This window comes from Brienomyrus brachyistius, chromosome 24, assembly GCF_023856365.1.
Source record: "Brienomyrus brachyistius isolate T26 chromosome 24, BBRACH_0.4, whole genome shotgun sequence".
In the NCBI taxonomy this organism is placed as follows: domain Eukaryota; kingdom Metazoa; phylum Chordata; class Actinopteri; order Osteoglossiformes; family Mormyridae; genus Brienomyrus; species Brienomyrus brachyistius.
Window position 1 is genome coordinate 3,237,233 of NC_064556.1, and position 14,960 is coordinate 3,252,192.

General features: G+C 46.9%; 1 protein-coding gene across 2 annotated transcripts; it reads left to right on the forward strand.

Annotated features, from left to right (window-relative positions):
- Positions 1-541: 541 nt before the first annotated feature.
- LOC125720184 (vascular endothelial growth factor C-like) lies at positions 542-8,451 on the forward strand. 2 transcript variants are annotated; one of them, XM_048995363.1, is made up of 7 exons: positions 542-1,136; positions 2,910-3,090; positions 4,257-4,447; positions 4,725-4,861; positions 5,299-5,402; positions 6,503-6,842; positions 7,781-8,451. In XM_048995363.1, exons 1-7 carry the CDS (start codon positions 1,053-1,055, stop codon positions 7,911-7,913), a joined length of 1,170 nt encoding a protein of 389 aa, XP_048851320.1. In that variant the 5' UTR covers positions 542-1,052; the 3' UTR covers positions 7,914-8,451. The 2 variants fall into 2 exon arrangements, with proteins under 2 accessions (XP_048851320.1, XP_048851321.1); XM_048995364.1 differs by having other exon boundaries at positions 6,506-6,842.
- The last annotated feature ends 6,509 nt before the right edge of the window (positions 8,452-14,960 follow it).

Here is a 14,960-nt window from a genome sequence, read left to right on the forward strand (position 1 = left end):
CTGGGAAGCGGAGCAGGAAGAACTCAATAGGAAAACACTGATTTTCCTAAACAGGCGCGTGCAAGAGAATGGACAGCCTTGGGGCAAAAGGAAAGGGAAGGGGGAAGTGGGAATATCATTCCCGGAAGAATTATTAGCCATATTGTCTGAAAAAATACACGTGACCAAAAAGGGATTTGAGTCGCCTGTGGTGGGGGTCAGGATGAGGCTAGGGGGCGAAAGGTGCGCTGTCAGGGAGCCTCTTTCTTCAGCAAGCCTCTGTTTCGGCCCCATGCTTGCAGGACCTCCTTGATTTGAAGATCAGTTATGAAAAGCGGGCTCTCTAGGACAACAGGAGCCTGAAGGTTTCATCGTCATGACATGTTTTATGGAGGGAGGGTAGTGGCCTTCATTTTGTAGGGAAGCACCTTTTACGGGTTTTTAAATGAAGTGGATTAAACAAGTGGCCACAGCAGCCCTGAAAGCCCCCCCCCCCTTTCCCTGCTACTTTCACACCCAAAGAAGAAGGCCCCTCCCAGTTTTATTCTTCCGCTCGCCTGTGTGTGAGTGTGTATGCGTGTTTCGCAGAGGACAGCCGCGTCCAAAAGAGAGCCTGAGAGAGCGGGAAGCGGACGCCACTTGCCAAGATCGCTGCCACAGCCGTCTGCCCGGAATTCCTTCCCTTTTACACTCAAGACGAAACTTTTACATCTCGGCTCCCGTCCGGACTTGCAGAGTAAAGCGCTGAGAGCCAGCGGGAGCTTCGCTGTCTGCAGACGCCCGTCAGAACGGCGCTGATCTCTCGCCGTCTCTCTTAAACGTGGAGCAGAGGCGGGAAGACGGGGAGTGACATACCATGCCTGCCCCACTGGGACAGAGGGAGACCAGGACCCTTCAGCCAGAATGCTGAGCCCCGACACTGGTCTCAGAGGCTTCCCTTATCTGGACGGCAGTTCTGCTCACAGGAGGGGCGTCTCACGCTGGGATGAAGGAATTCAGCGCCCTGGGATGAAAGAGTCGAGCAGGCAGCTTTGTTGATCCACCCCCTGCCCCCCTCCCGGCAGTAGTGCACTATGTGGATATTATCGTTTGCTTTATGGATTCTTGGTGTTTCGAATCTCACTCATGGGTCCCACACAGACGAGCCGACCTCCAAGGTAAGGAGCCATAAACACTCCCTCTGGCTTTGTGTTTGTCTGAACGCACATTTCAGCCCGTCTGTGCTGCCGCTGATTGGTGCACGACCCCACAATGACACTTTTGTCTGCTCCCTGTCATTCATATATAATCGTCTTTCTCCACGCTCATGTTTGGAATCTCAAGGTTTCCGGTTGTGGTCACGCTAATTTTCAGCCCTTACGACCTGATAGCGATACTCCATTGAAAATGTGGGCCGAGCCTTTTCAGTCCCAGACGCCTAACCCCTCACAGCCCCCCCCCATCCCCCCCCGGCGTGTCACATGCTGGTGGTGAGCGTGAGACCCAGTGAACCGTTGCCTAGGCGCCGGTTGGTTGAAATTAGCGATCCGACAGGTTGTTCACAAAAGCCAAAAAGAACTATTAAGTCCCCAGTCTGATACAATGGAGCTCATGTTAAATAAAAGCCTAATTATCGCGCCCGACTGGATGAATGGTTCCTCTGTGGATAATCGATGCGGAGCTTATCAGTTCACAGATTCCGCAGCTGTTCACAAGGATTATTTATCCGCTCCGCGCCCCCAAGCATGACACATACCCAGCGATCCTCTCTCACAGCGATGAGAAGCTAGGCAGCAGGGAAATGACTTCATTATGTCAGAATTATGACCTCATTTCATTTAAGCTGAGCATGACATCCGATTGGCAGCAATGCACAACTGCAGCCACACGTTCTCCGCTAATTATTCCTGCATTAGATGCAATGAAAACACTTTACTTGATGGGGCGCACATACGTAGTAATAACTCAGTTACTACTGAAGTACAAATCATGAACAAATATAGTCCACTTGAGAAAAGATTAATCAATGATGAACAAATACGAGATCAGTATTTCACTTGTGTTATACGTGACTTGTTCCTTCAGTAGTTCCTTCAATAGCCCATAAAGGTTTACAGAATTAATTGATACAGTAACAAATATAGTCCCTACTTGAGATAAAACATGCATTACAATTCATTAATGATGAATTAATATGAGATGAGTTTGCAGCAGATTTAGTTTGTGATTAATACATGAGTATTAACATACTATATTATTTGTGCCCCGTCAAATAAATTATTACTGATGCATCAAATGAAAACAAAACCCACAGCTATAAATTTTGACACATAACGTGACACGACACCAAGAACGATACTAACTCTCCTCTCATTTTACAAGCTACATAATTGCTCAAATAATTAGATCTGTCTTCATATTTTGGCTTTTATGAATCATCAGCCACATAACTTCCACTGATTTGACGCCAGACCACAGCACCTTCTAACAACACGTCACTCGGGGTTCTGTTACAGCTGGGCTGGGGCGTAGATTTATCCCAAAAATCCACTGGTACAGAGACAGTTTGTCACTGTGGCACCTGATCGGTATCTAGGCAGGTACACTAGAGGTGTTTTCACCATCGGTCTTTTTCCCTACCCAACATAAAAATGACCTGTCTTTATGGATTATATTTTAGTTCAGGCAATGTCCGTCTGTGATCAGAAGGTCGTTGGTTCAAATCCCGCAGCTGGCAGAGTGACATCACCGTCAAGAACTTTGACTCTCAATTACTTCAGGGACTGGTTGACCCTGTTTTCCCATCATTTGACCTGCTTTGATGTTCTCCGTGCTTTCAGTCGCCCTACATCTCTGGGTGCCATCCTTTCACGCGCGCGTCTGTTAAGGAACGGAGGTTCTCTCCTGGCTGTGGCTCTCCCTCTGAGGTTCCCCTTCCCTCCCACACGCAGCCGCCGCAGGTGTCCAGCCTGGATGAGCTGCTGGAGACGCTGTACCCGGAGTACAGCCTGGTGCAGGACTGTCTGCGAAGACGGACACACGCCGCCCCCTGGCGCGGCCACGCCTCCCCCGACGACATGTGGGGAGATCCTCGTGAGATGGCGCTCTACAAGTTCGACGGGACCTTCGAGGGTGAGGCCCCATCCGCCGGGGGTGTGAATCTTGTGCTTGCGGTCTTCCCTCGTAGCTGCCTGTACTTTTCACAAATGAAATAATTAGTCAGCGTGTAACGAAGCATTGTGTTCAGTCCATTCTACCAAAGGGGTTTCCAGCACTATGTACACTGTACATGCAGACAGGGACGATTCCAAAGGTGTAAAATTTAGTTTTCATTCCCATATGCTTTTTATTTCCTTACAGCTACACATCTCCTATTTCCTGTTTTCAAAAACAATACCAAGAATAGCAATTTTTACAAAGCACTCATTTCAAGCCGAAATTAGATTCTGTGGCAACAATATAATGTAATATGAATATAAATCCATTGTAGATTAATTCAGCTATCATAATCAATAAATGAAGTTTCACTTAAAGGCTTTAACTTACACAAAAAGTTATTTCTCTTTCAGCTGAAATGATCCCTGTTCAAGAGTCTTTTGCCGATCATTAGTTGTAATTTAAAACTGACCTTAATTTCCGGTTTCCGAACATCTCTGTTCTCTCTGTCTTCGGGAAGCAAATGCCACTTCATTGCAGCAAAGTCTTGCTCCTCGAATCCTGAAGCAATTCTCTATATATTGGAAAATGTACAGTCGCTAAAATGTGTTAGTACTTAAAAAGTGGAGAGGATGGAAAACAAGCTGCACAATTAGCTCTTGGTGTTTCTCTGCGTTTTGCCCCGAACCGAAAAAATGGCAAAACTGATTTAAACAAATGACATCAACACAGAAACAGGCTGTTTTCAGGACACAAAGAGCCTTGTTACACACAGCAGTTTCGCATCAGCCTGAAGACCTTGACATCCAAACCAACAAATGCAATTTTCCACTGCAACCTTAAGGCGGAATTCTCCGGAATCAACAATGCCAGGCCCAATAATGGACTCCAAGTGGAACAAATGGCGGCCTTTGGGAATCCATGGTACAGATAATATGAGCGATAGACACTTTTTCCTGATTCACGCTCACTATATAATTTCCCAGAATCCTTTCTGCTTTGTTGTGGCAAAATCTCCTGATTAATGATACGTTTGAAATGATTTTCATGTTTTCGGTCGGTTCTATGTATCAGGGCACCTTTACTGTTCCATACCTCGCATTTTCTCCAAAGTCCTGACTAACCTCCCCTACCCCTTTCAGTCATCATGCAGGAGATCCAGCTCACCATGTGCCGGCCTCGGGAGGTCTGCCTGGAGGTGTCCAAGGAGTATCCCGAGAGCACCAGCAACTTCTACCTGCCAAGGTGTGTGTCGGTGCACCGTTGTGGCGGCTGCTGCAACCACGAGGCCCTGTACTGCGGCAACACAAGCCACAGCCTCATCAACAAGACCGTGAGTGATGGCCGAATGCTGCAGTGCATTCTGGGAGCAGTGTTCAAATGGGTGACACCACGATGCCGTAGGTGTCCCCAGGAAAATGTATATCATATCATACCTAAAGACCCAATGATTGTTCTTGTTATTCTAAATTATATTTTAGTCCTGAGTTAGATTTACCAACCTGATTCATTTATGAAAATCATCTTTCATTTGAATCAGCTCATTAGATTACTGTATTCATCATAAAAGCAGCGGAGCATTGTGGGTCTCCTTCCGCGTATTTTACCAGCTGGTGGAGCTGTCCCCTCCGCGGATGGAGCGATCCGTCATCATGGTGACGTTCGTCAACCATACGGCATGTGAGTGTCAGGGGAAGAGACCACTGCACTCGATAATCCGGAGGGCGGCGGCCAGCCATCGACCTCTGTGAGTAACGCATCCCGTCCCTGGAGTGCAAAAATATCGCCCGTCCTGTTGTAGCTGAGTGGGCTAGAGAACGGCTGCAGTATCCAGAACCAAACTGTAGGGGCAGCATTGTAGCCTCATGCTTCCAAGGTTGTTGGTTTGAACCCCAGCACCATGTGTGGATTTAGCATGTTCATCGCGGGTTTGCATACGGTGGTTCTATGGGACTGGACACTAAGCGCATGACTGGAAGGTTAGAGGTTCGAATCCCAGGGCTGGGCAGACTGATGGCACAGCCTGGCTTTTAATCAAGGCCCTATATATATATCAACAAAGTAACACTATTCTAAGGATTGATTTGGGTAAATTGGTGTCTCAGATAGTGTGTGAGTGTGGCACCTCCAGTTTCCCCCAGTAATCCTTTGCTCCGCCATTGTTTACCCCCCCCCCCACCCCAGGTGCTCCGTGCCTGACGTCCCGTGTGACCCTGGGTGGGAATGGAACGCGGCTGGATGCCAGTGCGTACCTGTGGGTACGCACCCCTCCCCCGCGCCTGTGCCGGGTGAGCCGGAGCATGTGCTCTTGAAGCGCACTTGTTTTTGTGTCAGCGTGATGGGGGTCTGTTTATAAATGTCGCCTAATATGATGCCTATAGGAGCATAAATATTCATCATCAGCTGCAAAAATTAGCAAAAAGACACTCGCTAGGTAGTGCTGTGTTGCTCAGCTGGTTAAACCACTGTACCTGTGAACATTTACATTTACAGTATTTGGCAGATGCCCTTAACCAGAGCGACTTACAAAAGTGCTTTAAGACGCTGCGATGAATTTTTCCGATACTGTCTCAATAAGGACCCAGGCTAATGAATACCATCTATCTGAATACCATCTATCCGAACACTGTTGAGAAAGTGCAACATTTTTTTTTTTTTGTACACACACACACACAGACACGGAAAAGAGCTGAGTAAGAATACAGAGTACTACTTCAGGTATTTCTTGAACAACCTTGAACAGAAGGTTGTTGGTTCAAATCCTGCGCTTATTTCACCAATGTTCCCTTGAACAAGGCCCTTACCCCCTTAACCCTAAATAAGGACTGTCTGACCCTGCTCTCTCCAAAAAGACACGCATAAGGGATAAAATATAGATGCTCCTCGACTTTCGATGGGGTCACAAGTGGAAAATATTGTAAGTGGAATATGACTAAATAACTACAGTCACTGAATAAGTAAATAATTACTATAACCAAATACCAGCAATTCAAAAATAAATAAAAATTTATTTCGTTAAATGCAGAAAAAAACATGATATGCCGTTAAACACTGTGTGAGGTGTTTTTGCTTGTGATCGCATCAGAGACTGGAATCGTGGCTGGGCATCGGTAGAAAGCAGAGCGCGGCATATCGCTTTCCCGGGAACAGCTCGAAATACAAAGTCGACTACTGAATGTGGATCATAAAGTCAAAAATATCTTAAGTCAAACCCTTGTAAAGTGAGGAACATCTGTAATATTCATTATAATATAAATAACTGGACCATGAATATTTCTGTTTTTCTTAATTGTACGTAATGGCATAAAGGATGTAGACTGTAATGTTCAGGAATGAATGTGCGTGTCACTTCCTGCCAGGAATGAATGTGCGTGTCACTTCCTGCCAGCAGACCCCCTGGACGCAGCCCTGCTCGCACTGTGCGGCCCCAACAAGGTGCTGGACGAGGGCCGCTGCGAGTGCGTCTGCGAGAACGGGCTGACGGAGACCAGCTGCGGCGCAGGCTGGCGGCTAGACGCAGCCGCCTGCGAGTGCGTCTGCGACGGACAGCCCGCCCCCGGCACCTGCCCTCCCAGCCAGCGCTGGGAGCCCGAGCTGTGCGGCTGCGTCTGCCGAGCCGCCTGCCCGCGCAGCCAGCCTCTGAACCCCGACACCTGCCTGTGTCAGTGCAGGGAGAGCGAGCGCAGCTGCCTGCTGCAGGGCAAGAAGTTCAACCGCGAGAACTGCAGGTAGGAGTGCGGTGCTAATTGGATGAGCATGTCTTACATTCACGTATGGACGGATGGGTAGATGGGTGGACAGATGGATGGATGGACACAGACAGACAGAAAATTATCATGGGGGACCCTCCCACCCCCAAAGCCCTAAATGAACAATAATGGAAAAAAATCACACCATGATATTTGATATACTTGATGTGCGATAAAAGTCTCACTGCTAATGAAACAAATGAGTTGAGGAAGCCAAATTGAACTTGATCAGTTGCTTTTGCCAAATTGTCACGACATACATTTGCACAGTAAAAGAGACTTTAATAAACAGTAACGGTGCAAAGAATGTCAGGGAAAGTTTGGCGTGGAATTCCGTCGTAACGTCTCGCAGATGAACGGAACTGCACAGTGGGCTGTACGAATGTGAAGGTTCTGCTCTGTTCAGACAGACATAGCAGTAACGACGGCTGAAGGCCAAACAACATGCAGCTGGTGTTTTATGTCTGAAGGGCTGTCTGTAACGCAGACGCGCTTCTTATCAGGACCGGTCACTGTCTGTAACGCAGACGCACAGCTTATCAGGACCGGTCACTGTCTGTAACGCAGACGCACAGCTTGTCAGGACCGGTCACTGTCTGTAACGCAGACGTGCTTCTTATCAGGACCGGTCACTGTCTGTAACGTAGACGCACTTCTTATCAGGACCGGTCACTGTATGTAACGCAGACGCACTTCTTATCAGGACCGGTCACTGTCTGTAACGCAGACGCGCTTCTTATCAGGACCGGTCACTGTCTGTAACGCAGACGCGCTTCTTATCAGGACCGGTCACTGTCTGTAACGCACCATCATTGGTGATGGTGACTGGGAGGGTTACTGGGAGGGTTACTGGGTGCAGGAAGGCTGCATTCCCCAGCGCCCGAACCCTAACTTGCTTTCTTTTTCCTCTGTCACAGCTGCTACAGGCTGCCCTGCAGGTCCCCGCGCCGGAAGTGCCCCTCTGGCCACTACTACAGCCCCTCTGTGTGTCAGTGCGTTCCCAACTACATGAGGTCAGGCGAGTGGAACTGGGGCGGGCGCCGGGACTGACTGGTCTCGCTGTTGCTGCCCCCTCCGACCCCCCCCCCCTCGGTTGCCCTGGGAGATCGGATGTAAGGTTTTTTTTTTTCCTTCTTTTTCTAAAGAGCACCGCTCGAACTTTTGTGTGCCTGGTAGAACAGAGGTCGTCCCCGCCCCCCCCCCCCCTCCCAGGGGGAACCCGGGTATGAGTGTTCATTCCCATGAGTGGGTGACTCCCCAGCTGCCATCCGGACGAAGCAGGATGGAACCAGAGGTCATACTTCCAGCCCATCGCATCAGGCTGAGAGGGGGAGGCCTCTGTGTTCTGGGACCAGCGAGGGGAACCGGCTCCCAGCTGAGAGTAATAATCACAATAATCATAATAATATTATTAATAATAATAATAGCAAATCCTATATTTGTGTCTATCTGGAGCAGATCTGGGCAAAACCAGCCGACGGAGCTGTGTTTACTGGCCTGAGGGATCATTAAAATAAGAAAAAAGAAATAAAGTTTTCTGTTCAAATCTATGAAGATGAACAGATTTTCCCTGCGATTTTTTTTTCTTTTAATTAATAATAAATATATTAATTAAACATGAAAATGCATTGGATCTATTGATTTCTGCATGCATTTCCAAAAAAGGTCAAATCTAACAAGTTTGTTATTGCAGCTTTCATGGGACATAAAAATAATCGTTAAGAAAATGGCCCCGCTGATATGGGGGAGTTCAGCTCAGAAAATAACTGCTCAGGCCTGTTCTAGACCAAGGGCTTCTGAATGTGAATGGGGCACCAACCCATCGCAGAACAATTTGCTAAGTCCAATGAACCTCAGCATGGTTTGGGACGGCAGGGGGGAAACCAGAGAAAAGCCCAGGACGACATGGGGAGAGAACATGCAAACGCCACACACACGGAGTCAGCCATTAAATTAACTACCTGGGAGAACTGAAGACAAGGCCTGGATTTGGAATCGAGGTCCAGGTTTGAAGAGCCCTGGGGGGTATTTCACAAAGCAGGACTTCTTGCTTAGCTAGATAACTTCTTAGATTTAAAGTAATCCGGGTTAAATTGTCTTTATCTTCGCTCACTAACATTTAGCCCAGACTACCTTAAATCCCAGAAATTATCCAGCTAAGTGAGACATCCTGCTTTGTGGAATACCCCCCGGTGGGAAGAAGGCTGTGGGTATGACTTAAGGAGGGACATTGTGCAATTTAAGAAGGTGCCATCGTGCTTCCAGTGCTTTGCCATGTGTCATTTACTGTAAAGCTACGGAAGGGGACCACCTTTCCGATGAGGTTTTAGCGCATGATTGAAAATCAGGAATGAGATGAAGGTTTGTCTTTACTCCCTCAATTAATATGACACGTATGTTCTCTATAGAACCACAGTTCTCTGAACAGTAAGAGTGGCATTGGAGGTATTACGCCTGTGATAAAGCAGATTTATTAACGCAAGGATAAACTTAACTCACGTTAATTTTAAACTCTGTGATGCACGTGAACCGACCGAACCTGAAAGGCATGAGAGCAGAGTGTTATAAATAATAAATATGCCTGTTATATGCGGAAAGACTAATCGTGCACATCGGACGTGTGCATCTGGGCGCCCCACGTGGGGCAACGTTTCCCAAAAGCAAAGCCATAGCTGCTAACTCACATACCTGGAAATATGCAACTTAACAGTCCCAACCAGGCAGATCACTGATGGAAGCTGTTGGGAAAGGTACCCCAGATCGGTGCAGTTTGATGCTGATTTTTGCACTCACCTGGGGCTTGTATTATGAAGCCGGACTTCTTGCTTAGCCAGATAACCTGTCTGATTTAAGGTGCCCTGACACAAATAAATGGACTTTATTTTCATTCGCTCACCTTTAGCCCAGACTACTTTAAGTGTTCGTTGAAAGCCATTTGTGCGCACCTGTGGTAAAATGAAATGCTCTTTTCAGGCTATTTTTTCCCCTCTAAGGAAAACACATTTTTCTATCTGAAATTTCATCAAACTTTAAGTGCTTGTAACAATGTCTTTTTTGTTCTGCACAAGAAGCCTGCAATACTTTCCACAATCCCTTCAGTCCGGAAAACCTGTCATGGTCCCAAACCGAATTAAGCGCTCTGAACGGCAGAGGGAGAGAGAGGAGACAGGAGGTTTTGCAAAACCTCATCCAGAGTGAAGATTTTCTGAAACTCCGCTGACAGGGAAGTCAGCGTTTGTGTGGACAGGAATTTTTTTTTTATAACGGAGGAGGGAAAATACCATTTTTTACAATATCTGTGCATGTGTGGACAAGGCCCAAGTCAGCAGAAGAGAAAATTCACAAAAAAACGATTGAAGACCTGCATGACGAAGCCAGATAACATGGATTTAAGGTGCCCCAATTTAGCTGGACTTCATCTTTGTTGACTTGCATTTAGTCCTGACTACCTTAGATCTGACAAGCTACCCAGCTAGGCAATCCACGAAATCCTGCTTTGTGATATCTCTGGAAACTCTCAATGGAAAACAACATTTAAAACTAATGAGTTCATTTAAAAGTTACCTGTGAATGACCTTGATTAAAACCTAGAGGTATTATGGGAGAATAGGATTCTTAAAGACCAGCAATATACGACGGAGCCAGCCCATGTAGGGCCCCCTAGGACCACTGTCTTTTTACCTTGTTTACCCACAATTTCCCCTCTTTCTAAAGATGTCGTGGCTGCTGAGCTGCTCCTTTCTTCGCCACCACTTCAGTGCTTATCGCTTCCCTGATTTACCAGAACAGTAGCATGTGTCCCGCTCCGCGAACCAACCTTAATAAACACAAGGGTACGACGAAATTGAACAGACTACCGTTTCGCAAAAATTTTAGGCAAATGTTTCACCCGTCGTCTAAAGTCCTGGTTATTTTTGGGGATGTGCACGTATGAAAGCGATCACATGGCAGTCCCTCTATAACTGATGCTCCCAAACAATGCAGGTAACATGCCTCATTCAGGACTCCTCTAGCAACCGCTCATTCGACACTAAGTCAAACCAGCGGTACCCAAGGATTCTCCGAAGACACACAGTAATGAAGGAGTCCAGTCTTCGTCTCAGCTCACTGGATATGGTCCTTGTCACAGTCATACAGCAAGACAGGGAGCACCAGGACTCTAAAGACATGGACCTTCTTCCTCTTGCAAAGATATCGGGAGCGGCACACACCCCTTTCCAGTGACCTCATTACCCCCCATGGTCTCCCAATCCGTCTGCTGACTTCACAGGAAGAGTCACCAGAGACATGAATGTCACTGCAGAGGTCACTGCAGAGGTCACTGCCTCGACGAGGTCGACATTCTCCCTTCAGACAGACACACTATTGATAGCTGGGCCCAAGAGGTCATTATGCGCCTGGAGAATTTAGACGTCACCCTTCCCCTTCCAGACAGGGACAACAAATTCTGTTACCTGTAAACTGATGAAAATCCGAGATTATCTTAATGCTTTATGGCTTAATTACATGGATATTAAGTCAGCCAGCTCAAATGCTGTTTAAGGAAAAGCACCCAGTTATTAATAATTCTTTTGCCAGAAGTACTGACTTAAAGAGGGAATAGACTCTTTCAGTAACAGGGCGAGCAGTCCCACATTATCTGGTACTTAAAAAACCTTTAGGAGCAACAAACGTCACAGATTAGCCTGACAGACGAGCACCACCTTCCCTGAAAAGCAGGAGTTGAGGCTTGTCAGGGGAAGATAATTTCTGTGGGGTTGGGTATGGGGGTGTTTCCTGTTTGGGGGAGGGGGGGGGCATACCAGCAAGCCAGCAGTTTCACCTTTTAATTCACCACAATTATTTTTTTACACTGTCTGTCTCACACCGGCAACTCATCAATCAGACATTTGTTCCAACGTGGTTTAGGATCCTGATTGTCCCTCTGTGGTTTTAACAATGACGCCGTTTAAAAATACAAGCTGTGCTGTTTTCATTACAGCCGCTAAGATCTGCTGAAACTGCAGAGGACTCATGTCAGGGATCAAAACGTTAAGGGGTGGAATCAGACTCACCATATCGCACTTGTGTCTCCGAATAAGGAATTGAATTTCATTTTGAGTTTGCTGAGGGTGTTTATTGTTTAAGAGCTTTGGTATGTACGTGTTTACAGCACAGGGGCCCTCATACGACCACTGAAGCGCGGCACACCGGCATGATGCCGCTATTCCGCACGTAACCCTCACCGAACCGACAAGCCAGAGGCCGTGTTGGCAGACATGCATTTAACATACATAATGGTCCCTCGCAGGGTTGAGAGTAATTCATACATTGGCTTAATGTCAAGGCCCCATAATCCTTTGCTCAGTGCTGCACTTAAACAGGAAAGTATACATGAATGCATGTAGTTTACTCTACTGTACATAGTCGTAGTTTATGTGGCGAAACTGATGCCTCTTTATGGTCTTTGAATACTTTTATATTGCACTTCCGGGCCCTTGAATTATTAGGGTGATAGATTGTTAATAGTAATATGTGTAGTTGTGTAGTTGCTGTGTACCTCCTGCTCCAGCACTACTCACACCTGTACCCGGGCTTTCCCTGGAAGCTCAGCCTAGCTGCACTCATGTGTCGCCGACCCCCTGACAGCAGGGATGTTTGCGATGCGCCATTTACCTCACTTGGACGTCGCTTTGGACAAACGTATCTGCGAAATATGGCAAATGTAAATGTCATCAATAAAAAAGGCATGTTTCTCTGTACCATGATCATCATTATTGTTATAACAACAACAGCAACAATAATTATGATAATAATAATAATAATTATTATTATTATTACAGGCCAGGACAAATTTTCTCCCATAGTCTAAAGCTACACTGGCATGTAAAATTGGCATCTCCAGGTCACCTGAAGCGTGTCCTTGAGGGACCGCAGATGGACTGGCATCCCACCCACTGACCTGTGCTCAGTGCCCCCTGGAATCCGCTGCGATCTGGTACCAGGTAAGCGGTTGGAAGATGGTCACATGGACGGATGGATCAGCAGCGGTTAAAAAAAAATACCAGAGTAGAAGATTCCAGGAACTTCTAATCTCGGTTAGACAGCCTGAGGGCTCCAGATGTAAACAATCTCAGGAGCTGCAAAATGTAAAAAAATAACTTAGCGAGATGATGCACCCCGCCTTCCTGAGGGAGAGATTCCACACGGAATCGGATTCGCGGGTCTGCGTAAGCAGACAGGCAGCACTGATTTCTAAAGCACATTCTGCAGATGTTTTTTTTGTTGTTAATTGGAAAAGGCTTTTCTGTTTATCAAATTATCAAATAAGAAATGAAACTGTCCATGGCTACGATGCCCCACCAGAAGTGAAAGCTGCTGGTGTTTCTGCCATGACTTGTCCGTGTTATTCTCCCTTAAAGCTACACTCCTGGGTAGTCAGTGCACTTTTGCTCAGAACAAATAACACAATTTAGCGTTACAGCATATGCAAATTGAGTAACACTAAAAACTCACAAGAATTTCTTACGTTCTCCGAAAAGTTACTGATACCTTGTCAAACGGCTGCTTCAGTTCCTACATAGGAAGATGAGCCCAATCCGGATCCCTCTACCTTTTTGCACAACGGGCCAAAACTGGTCTAAATCTGCTTTCTGGATTTGAAACAGATAAGGTCCACATCTGGGCCATATTCACACTGAATCAGGAGGGCTGACGCCACACAGGCTGCTGATCTCGGCCTGACACTGCATGCAGGTGCTGTGATCGGCGTTGCCAAATCTGGCCTGTGTCTCTAAGTCAAAAGGTAAATTCAGATCAGGCTCAAATAGGGGCGGTGAGTGGCTCAGTGAGCTAAGTCTCGGGGCTGGTGATCAGAAGCTTGTTGGTTCAAACCCTGGCCTCTCCGGTGAACAGTGCACGTTAGCTGTCCCTGCACCCCCAAGATGTGAGGAGTATGAGAGGGTGCACCTGTACTTGTGCAAGTAAAGCATGTCTTTCCCATTTGTTTCCAGACTGACTGCACACCAGTTCTGCTCCAGGTTCCTGCCTTAGTGTGTGGGGCTGCTGTGGCTTGGTGGGTTAAGTCTCTGTGCTTGTGAGCCAAAGGTCACTGGTTCAAACCCCAGCCCTGGTGGAATGGTAGCATGTCTGTGGGCCCTTAAGCAAGGCCTTTAATCTCCTCCTCTCTCCCAGCACCACACTTAGGGGGGTAAGCAAGACTGGACAACATAAGAGGTATCTGGCTGTACTCGTGCAAATCGAAGTGTTCACTAATGCGTGTGCTCCAGCATACTGGAGGACGATTTAAAACTTTGATTCACACAGTTACGACATATTAACACTTCTTACACATTAATGCTTCTCTTTGCCACCCCCATCTTTGACATCAGACAACCTGCAGCATGCACAGTGCTGGGGGCTAAAGGCCTTGCTCAAGGAGGTACAACCAGTCATCCACCTCAGCAGGACTGGGACTCGAGCCAGTGACCATCAGCTCACAAGCACAGAGACTCAATCCACTGAGCCACTCATCAGACCCGTACATTAAGGCTGGATCCTGGAGCAGAACTGTTCGGCAGTCAGTGTGGGGGAAAAAAAGGGTGAGAGTTGCATTTAACAAACAAACACGCTTTATTTACAGAAGTACATGTACATTGGATCGCTTCTCTTCACTGACCCCATCTTATGTACACAGTTATATAAGATATTAGTGAGCCCATTCCTTCATATAATTGTTTCTGTGATATTTGGCTAATATTTGGCTTCTAATTTCAAGATTGAAACCTGTATAAGTAAAGAACTTCTTATAAAGCTTTGTCACAATCCCTAGACGTGGGGCCTGTACTACGAAGTGGGGTTACTGGCTTATCAGGGTAACTTCTCAGATTTAAGGTGGTCTGGGCAACGTGTAAGTGAACGAATATGAAGCCCATTTAAACTGCGGTACCTTAAATCCGCCAAGTTACCCCGATAAGCCAGCAACTTGCCCGCTTTGTACTACTGGCCCCGGGTCTCATTCCACAAAAACTCCAAACGCAACCTGGACCTTGTGGATCCAGCTTGGAGGGCAGGTCTGCTAACTGCTGTAAAGCATCCTGACTCGCTGAGCCGTACGCT

What these genes read in the sequence shown, in the direction of transcription:
- LOC125720184 (XM_048995363.1), top strand. Translation starts at nt 1,053, where the DNA reads ATGTGGATATTATCGTTTGCTTTATGGATTCTTGGTGTTTCGAATCTC. An exon ending in GTTCGACGGGACCTTCGAGG is followed by an intron (nt 3,091 to 4,256) that starts GTGAGGCCCCAT and finishes TACCCCTTTCAG; the next exon opens with TCATCATGCAGGAGATCCAG. An exon ending in ACAGCCTCATCAACAAGACC is followed by an intron (nt 4,448 to 4,724) that starts GTGAGTGATGGC and finishes GTATTTTACCAG; the next exon opens with CTGGTGGAGCTGTCCCCTCC.